A 14,852-nucleotide genomic window follows, 5' to 3' on the forward strand; every position below is an offset into this window, starting at 1 on the left:
GACTACCTAAGAGCCAAGTTTTTCAAACATGGTAATCTGAGGCCATAAACATATCAAGCCGTAAAGTACCGTGTTAGGACCCTACAGATAGGCTTAAGTCATGGTGACAGTCGGGTGTCATTCCACAGGGATTTGTATCGCGCTGAGAAAAGGTGCCAGTGTCATCCGAGTCATGTTCCCCTGCATGGGGCCAGAGCCGCAGCGCCAGCAAGCACCAAGGGTCTTGGCTGTGTACACACACGGTCATGTTACGGTTGGGAAATGTTTGACTTACTGGATACCGACAGGTGGGCAGTAATGTGTATTGGTCAGGGTGGAACGGGGATAGGTGCACACATGGAGCACTCTGTACAGGTTACAGAAGCTGCCTGAACATCACTTAGGTATGCTAACGTATCAGTCGAGGCAATGCGGGAACATCATGCGTGATTCACATCTTTACGAGGAACATGCGATATGTTATCACCTCTTTATTACTGATGTGTGAGTCAGCCTTGGTGTAGGTTTGCTTGAATAAATATGCAAAAAAAACGTTATAAGCTTAAAATATTAGATGTGATTGTAATGATTATATAACAGCTACTGTAACCTGAAGCATGTATGTTCTTCACCGCAAATGATGACATTTGACAACAATTGGATAAGATGGATAAAGTGAGCTTATGTCCTTTACCTAGTATTCAAACAATGACTCCTTTGTTTGTAATGACTGAGTGACATAGATTTCCTAGATTTATTTCCTAGATTTCACAGATGGAAATCTGGTCTTGCAGTTCCATGTGTAATGTTATGGAAGAACAGCCAGATGTTCCCTTCTGTATTTCAGCAGGGGGGGTCAACTGAGAGTGAATGATCCATCTCTTGTCTGGACAATGATTGCATTTCCCTGCCTACGGAGCTCTTACAGTGAGAAGGTACATCTGGAAGAGTCCGTTGTAAATACAAAGCCATCCAGGAAACCAAATACAGTGCGAGGAGAAACTAGATGTGACGCTTCTGCTCGACCTTGTCGTCCTTACAGAAGAACTGTTCAAGGAATAGAATGAGGTCATGTATAGCACTGCAACATAGAAAAATACCCTAGTTCAAATACAATAGGCCTGGAACGATTTGAAAACAGATCCATTCTACCACCTACTGGTTGAGTCAGACACTTACACCATAGCATGTGTGGCATGTGGCACTACAGTGCGATTGTATTCTGTACATTTGTGATATGTTATTTGACTGATCAACTATCTTCATCAGGAATTATAAACACATTTCTGTCTCTTCCACTACGTCATTCAGCATCCCAAAGAGAATTAGAAACGATAGCCCCCCCAAAATCATATAGTAAATCAAATTGGCCTCTAGTGCAATTTGCACCAGTAATGTAATCAATAATCTTCTAGCATGGTCCTCCTCAGATAGCAGCAGTTGATTGCTTTGTCCAGTGTCCATGATCTTCACCACCAAGTGGTGCTGATCACTAGTCCAGTGGTTGTATTCAGGCTCTGGCTCCACTCTGGCTGTGTTGGAAAACACTCCACAATCGTCTCAAACATGTGGCTTGAACATGTGGATAGGGGGAATAGCTATAGCATATAGGACTCTGACTCAGTGCCCAGTGATGAAGCTGTGAGGATCCCACTCTGTCAGCGAGAAGTTCCATAATGGCAATTTGTTTGCATCAGCAACAATCACCCCAATCTACAGTGATGAAGAGGCTGTAATTATCCTCCTCATTACTCATCTGACAGATTATTTAAAGCTTAGTTCATGCTCATGATGTGCCTGGCGCTCATCTGAAGTTTGTGTTGGCACTAAAAACAGAGTTGTGGTAAAGGGTGGAGAAGGCTCCTCTGCTCTGGTTATCTTACCAGTGAAACTTACCAGTAGCCTGCTGAGATGCTGAAAGTGTCTATCTTCACAATCAACTTTGTAGTACTGTATTATGATTAGAAAAGGCAAAAGCGGGGCCAAGTCACCACGTGTAATAACACCGTTATAATAACGTGTTGAGTTTACAAAGTAGGCCAGTAGGGCAGGGTAGTAAACCTAGTCTATATCGCATCACTTGGATTCCTTGAATAGGCCTACAGAGAAACTCAAATGTGGTCTATCAGTAGCCTACTGTACATAGTAATAAATTAATCGCTCGAGCCGTTTCCTCGAAGTTTAAACAGACCCTGGCTGGGAGAAGTAAATCAGTCAGCACTACCGTGCAGTGCACACAGCAAACCCGCGCACTTACGTAAGGACATCCATGGTATCCAAGCTCGTAACTATGAACCTCCTCTTAAACAACATGGCGCATGTGTACAGCTGCGCTGCAAATATAGACGATACATCCAGTTAGGTGGGAAATGAGTCATTTATGCTCACCTAGCACCTAAAATAGACTTCGGCGACACGATCGGATGCAGACGCTCGCGCCTGTTTACTTTGACAAACAGCATCAGTCTCTGCGCGCTTTGACAACTTTGCGCGAGCTCACCTGTTTACCATGAAGACGAGAGAGCCTTTCAGGTCCTGAACCGTTACTTCGTTTCAGATCGAATGTTTTGTTACTGCGGGTACCGTGTATGCGGGTACTGTGAGTTATTTTAACTTGTTTTAGTTAAGAAATAAGCACAAAAAAGCTATGTGACTGCGACCTTAACCAGACTTCAACGGATGAAGAAATGCTACTCAACATTATGAGAGAAAACAACACACAACTGCACCAGGGGGAAAGGGAGAGAGATAGACTCCCTCCAATTTCAAATCATTCCTCTGTGAGTATGATTTTTTTTATTATTAAATATGACAAATACATATTTTCATGTTCAATTAACAAAGACATCAAATAAAAATTAAAAAGTAAAAAAATATATAAAAAAATAATGTGGGATCAATGTCATACTAATTATGTCATCATGTAAAAATACAATCAAACGTTTAGAAAAAGGTTTGGATTGAGAAAAATGTGTTTTTCCAATGCATAATAGTAACGTACTAACGCATTTCAATGATCTCAGAGCTTGTCCTTTTGGGGAAATGTGTTAATGTTAAAACTGAGGGTGGAACTTTTGGACAGCTCTTCCTACCCTATTATGCTATAAAACAGCATCGCAACTCTGTGAGTAATGAGTGCTAATAATATGCAGTGTTGGGGAAGCTACTCCGAAAATATAGTTCACCAAGCTACCAATTACTTTACACTGAAATAAGTTAAGCTATACCAAGCAGTAAAATTAGATTTAAAAAAACAGATACAAATATACCATCTGGAACAACGGGACTGTGAGGCAACACAACCATAGGCACAGAAACATGCGTACACACGCGATAATGTACACACTATACACACGTACGCATGGATTTTGTGTTGTAGATAACGTTATGTGGCAGTGGTGGAGTATGGGGCCTGAGGGTACACAGTGTGTGAATGTTTTGACAATTGTATAACTGCCTTAATTTTGCTGAACCCCAGGAAGAGAAGCTGCTGCCTTGGCACCAGCTAATGGGGATCCATAATAAATACATATTCAAATACCAAAGCTACCCCGAAAATATAGTTTACTTAATTCAAGTTACTATCAATCAATCAATCAAAATGATTTATTAAGCCCTTTTTACATCAGCCGATGTCACAACGTGCTATACAGAAACCCAGCCTAAAACCCCAAACAGCAAGCAAATGCAGATGTAGCGCTATGAAAAAGTAGTTCACTACATCCAAACTACTTCGTGAAAAATGATCCTATCATAAAAATCTGAAATGTCATCGACTACAAATTGTACGAACAGATCACCCTGGAGTGAACAGAATGTGTAATTTAGCTTATTAAATTTCAATTGAGAATTAGCCAGGTCTGATGTCGAAAAATAAACTCAATTAGGCAATATTTTCTTTCCATTTAAAAAAGTTGGATGTAATTCCAGTAGTCAGCTACAACACTACATGGCTAAATAAATAATTAACTACTGAAACACTACCAAGATTTGAATTTAGTTCAACTACCACCAAGCTACTGCAAAATGTTGTTACATTACTAACTGAACTACATGTAGTTCATTAATCCCCAACACATTATCACTAAAACAAAGCCCACATATTATACTGTACATTTTGTTCATTTATTCCACTTTTATTTCTGTAGCCTAAGTGCCTAAGTACTTGCTGTGAATGAACAGTATTCTATGCTGTCATAGTTCTCATCTATAGTATTATAATTATGATTAAATCCAGGACTTAATGTCAATATTTGAACATCCGAGACTCCATGATGTCTATAATATGAATTCTGTTTTTTTTTGTCATAGGGTACTGATCGTGGACCAAAGCTGCCATATCCTTCCCTCAATTTAATCTCAAACCACAAAAAGGAGGCTGGTAGCCACAGCTTCTCCTCCCAGTTTATTCTTCCTGGCATACGGCATGGTAGGTCCCGTCATGGTAACCCTAATGAACACATTACTTCATTCAAGAGTCCGTCTGGAGATTGTGAAGCTCATACTGAACCAACATCAAAGTGCAGACATGAAGAACTTACTCCAGTTTGATCCCAATGGCATATCCAACGTGAGCTATCAGTATGGCTACCTAGCACATTTCTGATGTTCTTACCTTCAGGAACAGGGTGTCTAACAAAGCTGATTCGATAAACAGATATCGTCTCTGGCATCAATCATCTCTAATTGATAAACAGTACTGTCCTGGGATAGACTGCACCTTGGCTGAGTATGAACAAAGTGTTCAAGAGGAACACATTGAGACTTAGAGATATCACTGAGAATTTTACAAGGAAATAGTTTTCACAGCGCTCACAAAAGAACGGCTTGTTGCAATTTCAAAGTGACCCAAACAGGCTGCTTTGAAATAATGAACAATACACCAGGCAGATGTGTTGTCATGGCTTCATATTCTTGAGGTCAAAGATGTTGGAAGAGACTTGAAAATCATTGATTGATGCAGATGAGAGAGACAAAGGGCCATTCAGAGCTGCTCATCCTTTAGAGGGAGAACTTGTTCTGGGTAAAATGAGCACTACTGTTGTGTTTTCAAAATACAAGATGTTAATATGTTGTTGTCACTTATACTTGTAAGTATGGAGAGTTCATTGACCCATGCAAAAAAAAAATGTTATGCAGGTTTCATCTAATGGCTTAAAAAGTCCAAGGTTGCAAGTCTGTCCATCTTGTTATATCACCATTAACTGAGATAGTTAAACTATAATATTGATTGTGGATTAGAGTACCTGTCTTATACACCTTATACTCTGGTACCTGGGCTCTCATTGCCAGTAAGTAGGGTTGATAATATGAATTACCGCCTTCGTTTTAGTTAGGAATTGGTTATGTGGTTACATGTGTTGTTATTCCCCCTGCAGGCAGAGATCTTCCCCCCATCTGTCCTGATGTCAGACAAAAGCATCAACATCGCATCACCATTGACATTCTGTCTCCTGAGGTCAGGGCTCGCTTTGCCTCCGATCCTGTCATCCCCATCCGCACCAAGACAGCCAAAGAGTTTCAGTAAGCACACACACACACACACACACACACACACACACACACACCTGTGTCATCATTATCATCAATAATATACTCCAACAGAAACATCTGTTAATGTTCATCTAACTTTCACTAGGGAGGACATTGAGAGGGCCACGGTCTCCGGCGATTGGAAACACGTCCATGACTTCTACTTGACCACATTCGACTCCTTTTTGGAACTGAATGCTGCCTTTAAGGTGGGGGATCCCTATGTTTGTGCCATATCCAATCCTGCGGTTCCATATTTGCATCGTCAGTCAAGCCAGTGCTAGTTATACAGCATGTTCTTAAATGACTTATTAAACTATATCAATTCATTTGACTGGATAAGTGCGATGGTAAAATTGCTAAAGCAACAGTGATCATTTTGAAATATGACTGATCAATGCAAATAAAAGGTGACCATTGTTTTGGTGTTTAAAGTCGGTGAATAGAGTCTTTCTGGGAGCCAGGAAAAGGGGAATTTGGAGAGTTGTTTTTGAGTCTGTAAATGAATGAATGAAGTCATTCAGAAGGTTGTAAAAAAAAAGAGCACATGTGTGTGGTTTCCATAGAGAGTATTAATCATGAGAGCAGAACCTATAAGAAAGCGTATGATCATATATGGCAAGGAACAGTTGGGTAAATGTTTAGCACATGTGATGGTCGACTTAACTAGCTCATGTGTTGGTCCTAATCTAAACGTGTTCTTCATTTCTCTTTTCAGAAAGAAGCAAACGCTCCGTTCAACACGATTGAAGACTCAGGAATCAATACCAAATTCGTCAATGCTGTCTATGACGCGTTATTGCTCACTGTATGTAGAATGATAGAGCAACGCATAACCATGTTCATGCTGAAATGAAAACCTTTCACTTACGTTGATCCAACATTGATTCAACAGCCTCCTGATACCCAGAGAGCAGTGCTGAAGGGGATCATTAACAGCTTGTTAAGAGAATGGAAGGGGTGAGTGGCACTCTCCTACATTAGTGCTCTTATATTTCTCACTCAAATCAAGCAATTCCTTTCTACATAGTAAAGCTCTATACTTTGTGACTTGAATATTAATGCAAACGTTAGATGCTGGATGAGAACTTAAATGAACTTCACATTATCTGCTTTGTTTTGCAGTCGACGGACGAAGGATGACCTGAGAGCGTATTTCATTCTAGTTCAGGTGACCTCATGCATTATCTACATGTACATACTGCTGGTAGAAATGACATACAGATTTGGCCAAGGAGCTCTTTTGACCGCTAATACTTAATTCCACGCTATATATAGCAAACCATTTCATTACGTAACAAGAGAACATGGTGTACTTTCCAGTAACAACGGCAATTTCCCTGTTAGAAGTGAGACAGTTTCTGCACACAAATGTGTGCGTTAAGCACACGCACGCATGTGCTCCACAGACATCTTACAAAATCTCTTTTTGTTTTGGGGCCTCCTTATGTTAAACACAGCAGCCCTCCGTCTAAAGGCGAATCGGAAACACAGGAAACTCTCGATCTGCTACCTCGCCACATGGCCCATTGACTCCAGTCATAGCCCAGGCAGTTAGTCAGGCTCTGGATATAATGAGAGCAGAGTGTTTACTTCACACATGAGCAACAGACTAGAGGCAGGCTTGGCACTGGCCAAATATGGACACGACCATTAGACACAGAGTCTGGTGAAGACTTGGGGGGCAGACTGGGAAATGGCTGAATAGAACTGGAAGGGTTTCTTTGGTTGGAGACTTCTGGTTTCTATCCCATTCATAGTTTTTATTGTTTCATATGCTTTACAGGGTTTATGGGGCAGTAAATTAAAAAGCACGTCTTCTATCCCTTTCTTACCAACAACTTTTTGTGGCTATTGAGCCTCTACAGTTCTCTCTTTCATCCACATTTTGTGTATGATGACATACGTTTGTCTTTGCGCTGTTGATAGGCTCTCTGACCTATATTTCGGTGGCGGATCCTGTGAAATTGAAAGGCACGAGGCAATTATTGGCTTTGTATCCCAATTGGCACCCTATTTCCTATATAGTGCACTACTTTTGACCAGGGCCCCATTTGGGAAGCAGCCTTAGTAGACGTGTCTGTCTGACTTGGTTGATGTCAGTCAGCCCCTGGTAATACCAGTGTTATTACTTTCTCTCTCTCTCTCGCGCTCTCTGCCAAGGGAACGGATGAGGTCATGTTTGGAGTGGAAAAGTCTGGTTTGCTCTGTAATGTCAGTCTTTATTAAAAGCCAGACTTCTTATGCTGCTGCTCCAAATGAAAAGCTATATTTCCTTTTTGAAATGCACTGCCACTGCTGAGAAAGCTCCTCTTTGTTGCAGAATCCTCAGTGCACCAGCCCAGCCACATATGTCATCTATGCACACTTACTGAGGCAAATAGCCGCGCTGGCTGAAGCAGACCATAATTTCCTGATGCACTGGTTTAAGAAGTAAGAGTCTGAATTGTTCCTCTGTGTTATGCAGTCCAATGCTTTTTCAAGCCAGTATAGTTGCTATCCACAAAGTGAACACAGTCCTAAGAAAGAAACCATTGTTGTTATTCTTTATCCAGGAAATTTAAATAAATTATGTTAAAAATATGTTTTCGAAATTGCTTTAGTAACAGTTGGTAGGTATTGAGCAGTCATACTGTAGCTTTCAAACAAAGATTATCTATTTTCCATTATATCATTCTGATGATGGTGATCATGATAATGCCTGAATTTTTTTTATGATGATTATCTAACTCGTGTCCTCCTCTCCCAGGCTGTCCCAGAAGCGATTCAAACAGCTAGTGGAGCGGCTCCACTTCTTCATCTCCACCCGTTTGTTCCCAGCCAAGCCTGAGGAGCTGCCCCCCATGGCCAAGTGCTACTGGTGGATCCCCTCCGCCACCAAGGTCCTCTCCCTCCTCAGTGAGTAGGACATCTTCAATAATGGATTGAACTATACTTTCAACAGACATTGAATTCTCCTGACCGTATACACTGTGCATTCGTAAAGTATTCAGACCCCTTGCCTTTTTCCACATTTTGTTACATTACAGCCTTATTCCAAAATGTATTAAATATTTTTCCCCCTCATCAATCTACACACAATACCCCATAATGACAAAGTGAAAACAGGTTTTTAGACATTTTTGCACATTTATTAAAAATAAAACACAGAAATACCTTTACATAACTATTCAGACCCTTTGCTATGAGACTCGAAATTGAGCTCAGGTGCCATGAGGTCGAAGGAATTGTCCATAGAGCTCCGAGACAGTATTCTGTCGAGGTACAGAACTGGGGAAGGGTACCAAAATATTTCTGCAGCATTGAAGGTCCCCAAGAACACGGTGGCCTCCATAATTTTTAAATAGAAGAAGTTTGGAACCACCAAGACTCTACCGAGAGCTGGCCGCTCGGCCAAACTGAGCAATCAGGGAAGAAGGGCCTTGGTCAGGGAGGTGACCAAGGACCCGATGGTCACTCTGACAGAGCTCTAGAGTTCCTCTCTGGAGATGGGAGAACCATCCAGAAGGACAACCATCTCTGCAGTACTCCACCAATCAGGCCTTTATGGTAGTGTGGCCAGACGGAAGCCACACCTCAGTAAAAGGCACATGACAGCCCTTTTGGAGTTTGCCAAAATGCACCTAAAAGACTCTCAGAACATGAGAAACAAGGTTCTCTGGTCTGATGAAACCATGATTGAACTCTTTGGCCTTAAAGCCAAAGGTCATGTTTGGAGGAAACCTTGCACCATCCCTACGGTGAAGCATGGTGGTGGCAGCATCATGCTGGGAGACTAGTCAGGATAGAGGGAAAGATGAATGGAGCAAAGTACAGAGAGATCCTTGATGAAAACCTGCTCCAGAGTGCTCAGAACCTCAGACTGGGGTGAAGGTTCACTTTCCAACAGGAAAACGACCGTAAGCACACAGACAAGACAACGCTGGAGTGGCTTCGGGATGCTGAATGTCCTTGAGTTGCCCACCCAGAGCCCGGACTTGAACCAGATGTGATAAATGTGCTAAAATGTCTAAACCTGTTTCTGCTTTGTTATTGTGGTGTATTGTGTGTAGATTGATGAGAAAAAAAGCAACCATATAAACATTTTAAGATAAGGCTGTAGCGTAACAAAATGTGGATAAAGTCAAGCGGTCTGAATACTTTCCGAATGCACTGTATGTCTGGATCTCCTATCCATATTTGTCTTGGGTACACATAGTTTGAGGGTCAGGAGGTGTCAAGGTTCAAGCAAACATCTGTCTCCAAGAGACCTTGATACATTTGTATTTTTCTACGTTTTCTTCATTGTAGATGCAGCCAATAGCATTTCTTGCACTCCCTTCATGCCCTTTGTTGACTTCTACAACCTCACACTGGACCACACTGACTTCATGGAGGATTATCACACATGGCAGACTCATGGAAACTCTACCAGGTGAGGCAGGACAAAAGCAGAGCAAAACTTATGTTGACCAGTACTGTTCAATTCTGCCCACAACCCTTGTTGTTATGGTACCTGTGTTTCCCTGTAAATAAATGGAACTCCCTCTTGTGCCAGCTTTCAGCTTTAGAACAGCAGCTTTATTGTTTATACACTATATATACAAAAGTATGTGGACATCCCTTCAAATTAGTGGATTTGGCTATTTCACGAACACCCGTTGCTGGCAGAAGTATGAAATCGAGCACACAGCCATGCAATCTCCATAGTCAAACATTGTCAGTAGAATGGCCTCTCTGAAGAGTTCAGTGACTTTCAACGTGGCACCGTCATAGGATGCCACCTTTCCAACAAGTTAGTCAGTCAAATTTCTGCCCTGCTAGAGTTGCCCCGGTCAACTGTAAGTGCTGGTATTGTGAAGTGGAAACATCTAGGTCAACAACGGCTCAGCTGCGAAGTGGTAGGATTCACCAGCTCACAGAACGGGACCGCCGAGTGCTGAAGAAAGTAAGGCGTAAAAATCGTCTGCCCTTACACAAGCCTAAGATCACCATGCGGAATGCCAGGCGTCGGCTGGAGTGGAGTAAAGCTCGCCGCCATTGGACTCAGTGGAAACGAGTTCTCTAGTGTGAGGAATTACAATTCACCATCTGGCAGTCCGATGAACTAATCTGGGTTTGGCAGATGCCAGATGCTACCTGCCCAAATGCATACTGCCAACTGTAAAGGTTGGTGGAGGAAGAATAATGGTCTGAGGCAGTTTTTTACGGTTCTAGACAATTCTGTGCTTCCAACTTTGTGGCAACAGTTTGGGGAAGGCCCTTTCCTGTTTCTGCATGGCAATTACCCCATGCACAAAGTGAGGTCCATATAGAAATGGTTTGTCGAGATCGGTGTAGAATAACTTGATTGGCTTGCACAGAGCCCTGACCTCAACCTGGTTGAACACCTTTGCAATGAATTGGAGCGCTGACTGTGAGACAGGCCTAATCGCCCAACATCAGTGCCCAACCTCACTTATGCTCTTGTGACTGAATGGAAGCCGATCCCCGCAGCAATGTTCCAACATCTAGTGAAATTCCTTCCCAGAAGAGTGGAGGCTGTTATAGCAGCAAAAGGGGGGACCAACTCCATATTAATGCCCAGGATTTTGGAATGAGATGTTCGACAAGCAGGTGTCCACATACTTTCAGTCTTGTTGTGTATATATAATTTACAGTTAAACCCAGACATATCATAATATCCAGCTATGATACAATCTCCAATGAGCATCATACACCAAGAGAACACAATCCCTGATTAAACCAAAACATTCTTTCTATGTGATAAATTGTGAAAACCAAACATCCCCGTTCCTACCTGTTCTTCCCCACCCGCAGGTTTACATTCTGCCAGTTCCCCTTCATTCTATCCACGGTGGTGAAGAAAGCAATCATCCAGAAGGACTCGGAGCAGCAGATGATCAGCATGGCCAGGGTGAGACAGAGGTCACTGCTCACATTGTCATCCATCTATGACAGTGTCATTGTATAGCACAGACTGTGCCTCACAGTCTCAGACATATATATATATATATATATACAGTGCCAGTCAAAGGTTTGTACACCTACTCATTCTAGGGTTTTTCTTTATTTGTATTATTTTCTACATTATCGAATAATAGTGAAGACAGCAACACTATGAAATAACACATATGGAATCATGTGGTAACCAAAAAAGTGTTAAACAAATTAAAATATATTTGAGATTCTTCAAAGTAGCCACCCTTTGCCTTGATGACAGCTTTGACATTCTCTCAACCAGCTTCATAAGGTAGTCACCTGGAATGCATTTCAATTAACAGGTGTGTCTTGTTTAAAGTTAATTTATGGAATTTTGGAGTAAGAGTCCAGAGTGTGGGAACAAACAGACTGTCCCATGGTTGAGTAAACAAGCAAGTTCATAGTCAACAAAGCATGCCAGAGTCATGAGGCAAATAGCATTAAGGTAGTCACCTGAAATGCATTTCAATTAACAGGTGTGCCTTGTTAAAGAATTTCTTTCCTTCTTAATGCATTTGAGCCAATCAATTGTATGACAAGGTAGGGTTGTGATACAGAAGATAGCCCTATTTGGTAAAAGACTGTCCAGATTATGTTAAGAACAGCTCAAATAAGCAAACAGAAATGACAGTCCATCATTACTTTAAGACATGAAGGTCAGTCAGTCCAGAAAATTTCAAGAACTTTGAAAGTTTCTTCAAGTGCAGTTGCAAAAACCATCAAGCGCTATGATGAAACTGGCTCTCATGAGGCCCACCAAGGGAAAGGAAGACCCAGAGTTATCTCTGCTGCAGAGTTATCAGCCTCAGAAATTGCAGCACAAATAAATGCTTCACAAAATTCATGTAACAGACACATCTCAACATCAACTGTTCAGAGGAGACTGCGTGAATCAGGCTTTCATGGTCGCATTGCTGCAAAGAAACCACTACTAATGGACACCTATAAGAAGAAGAGATTTGCTTGGGCCAAGAAACATGAGCAATAGACATTAGGACGGTGGAAATCTGTCCTTTGATCTGATGAGTCCAAATTTGAGTTTTTGGTTCCAAACGCCGTGTCCCTGTGAGATGCAGAGTAGGTGAATGGATGATCTCTGCATGTGTGGTTCCCACCGTGAAGCATGAAGGAGGAGGTGTGATGGTGTGGGGGTGCTTTGCTGGTGACACTGTCTGTGATTTATTTAGAATTCAAGGCACACTTAGCCATCATTCTGCAGCGATACGCCATCCAATCTGGTTTGCGATTAGTTCGACACCTCCAGGCTATGTAAAAGGACTATTTGACCAAGAAGGAGAGTGATGAAGTGTTGCATCAGATTACCTGGCCTCCACAATCACCCATGCTCAGAGTGAAGGAAAAGCAGCCAACAAGTGCTCAGCATATGTGGGAACTCCTTCAAGACTGTTGGAAAAGCATTCCAGGTGAAGCTGGTTGAGAGAATGCCAATAAAATAAGATTGGATTTGATGTGAAGAGTGTGCAAAGCTGTCATCAAGGCAAAGGGTGGCTCTCAAATCTAAAATATATTTTGATTTGTTTAACACTTTTTTGGTTACTACATGATTCCATATGTGTTATTTCATAGTTTTGATGTCTTCACTATTATTTTACAATGTAGAAAATAATGCAAATAAAGAGAACTTGAATGAGTAGGTGTGTCCACTGGTACTGATTAGTATTATTAGTATTTTACATAATTGAAGTATGTTGGACCGAGAGTATTTCCCGGTCAAGTCTTCAAATCAGGAATAACCCTGAACTATAAGTATACAATATTTACAGTGTGTATCAGCCTGAAAACATACACTCTCCCACTCTGACAGCAAAGCAGTGGTCCAATGCTAACAGCATGTACTGTGGGAGCAACTGCAAATAAAGAATGTGACTTGTTATTTATTGCAGCAAAGCCTAGTGGACAAAGTGTCTCGCAGACAGCGAGTTGACATGAGCCTGCTGTTTCTCAACATCAAAGTCAGGCGGCTGCAGCTGGTCAGTGACTCACTGGATGAGGTAATACCATCTCCCATCTATATCTAGGCACAGTACACACAGACACACAAGCATTACTTAAGAAGACAGCCCAGCCCTGGTAGAGTAGCTTGATAGCTATTTCTGTTCATTCAATAGCCAATTAATTTGAAGCAGTTATTCCACTGCTTTCAATGCAGTGCATTTCAAAACTGAAACGTCCAAGATATGTATAAGTTCAGACATGCAGCATGCCTAGGTCTGATGAGTTCAAGAGAGTTGGCCACAGCTTAACTTGTTCTCTTGCTTTTAGCTTGCTAGAAACCGAGCAGACTTGAAGAAGAAGCTGAAAGTGACGTTTGTGGGGGAGGCTGGTTTAGACATGGGCGGTCTGACCAAGGAGTGGTTTCTCCTTCTCATCCGACAGATCTTCCATACAGACTACGGTGAGACATATGGGACAAAAAGATCAGGCATATGTGTTGCCCTGAGCCATAAAGATACAGATGTTACAGCTGTTTTGTTTGCAACAAGAATATTTTTCTCCATAGATAACAGTAGAATATTATGGGAGTTACTTCACATTTAGCCCTAGCTGTCTATATCTCATCCTAAAGTTTCAACAAGTACCAAGACAAGAATGTTGACATAGCCATAAATGAAGAACAAAACTCAAATGTATGATGTTCATATACCACTGCAATAATAGATAACCATTCAATTACAGTAACTCCCATTTAGTCTGGGACCTAGCAGTCCAAAAAGGAAATTCCCATGTACTCTATTCTGACCATTTGTTATCTTTCTTTGACTGGAGGCCTGTGTTCTATGTCATGTCTGGGCCAGAGTTGTGTTTAAGCAGAGTTTATTTGTGTCTCCTCTCTGAAGGCATGTTTACATTCTTCAAGGATTCCCACTGTCACTGGTTCAGCAGCTGGAAGTGTGACAACTACTCCGAGTTCCGATTGGTCGGAGCCGTATCCTTTTGTACCATACCGTGATTTATGGTACCGTGTAGCCTGTGGTGAACTGTAAACAGATTCTCAACGTACAGCAGAAGTCCTCATATTGTACCCTTTAAACTGGCGTTTGAATCAGGTCACATAGTTAGCTGACTAAAACTCCTGCCGTTACTCTTAAGGGGATCTTTGCACATTTATCATATGTGGTTCTCCACTCTCCCTACGCCATGTTAATTGCTGCTTTGCAGATGATAGCTTTAAGTTTTAGAACTATAATTTTGTGGGGATTTGTTTAGAATTTTGTTATCTTCTAAACACTGGATCCAATCAGAGGAGACTGTAATGCTTTTCTATTTGACACATTGCAATCTGATGTAATCTTATAGAATAACTAAAGTATGCAGAATATTACTGTGTTAAGTTAACGGGTCATTCCACAAGTAGAGTG

The 14,852-nt window shown here is 41.6% G+C and overlaps 1 protein-coding gene across 1 annotated transcript in view; it reads left to right on the forward strand.

Moving 5' to 3' along the window:
* The first annotated feature begins 1,868 nt into the window (after window positions 1-1,868).
* Window positions 1,869-14,852, forward strand: part of hectd2 (HECT domain E3 ubiquitin protein ligase 2) — a 34,271-nt gene continuing 21,287 nt past the window's right edge. The window contains exons 1-14 of the mRNA XM_036955836.2: window positions 1,869-2,759; window positions 4,291-4,408; window positions 5,358-5,502; window positions 5,618-5,720; window positions 6,230-6,319; window positions 6,407-6,471; window positions 6,637-6,682; window positions 7,835-7,944; window positions 8,261-8,409; window positions 9,802-9,925; window positions 11,311-11,407; window positions 13,377-13,484; window positions 13,756-13,888; window positions 14,331-14,419. Of these exons, the coding sequence (XP_036811731.1) occupies window positions 2,667-2,759; window positions 4,291-4,408; window positions 5,358-5,502; window positions 5,618-5,720; window positions 6,230-6,319; window positions 6,407-6,471; window positions 6,637-6,682; window positions 7,835-7,944; window positions 8,261-8,409; window positions 9,802-9,925; window positions 11,311-11,407; window positions 13,377-13,484; window positions 13,756-13,888; window positions 14,331-14,419 (1,470 nt within the window). The 5' untranslated portion in view covers window positions 1,869-2,666. The remainder of the gene's footprint in view (window positions 2,760-4,290; window positions 4,409-5,357; window positions 5,503-5,617; window positions 5,721-6,229; window positions 6,320-6,406; window positions 6,472-6,636; window positions 6,683-7,834; window positions 7,945-8,260; window positions 8,410-9,801; window positions 9,926-11,310; window positions 11,408-13,376; window positions 13,485-13,755; window positions 13,889-14,330; window positions 14,420-14,852) is intronic.

The sequence above is a fragment of the Oncorhynchus mykiss genome, chromosome 20, assembly GCF_057628025.1.
Source record: "Oncorhynchus mykiss isolate SJ-2025 chromosome 20, ASM5762802v1, whole genome shotgun sequence".
In the NCBI taxonomy this organism is placed as follows: domain Eukaryota; kingdom Metazoa; phylum Chordata; class Actinopteri; order Salmoniformes; family Salmonidae; genus Oncorhynchus; species Oncorhynchus mykiss.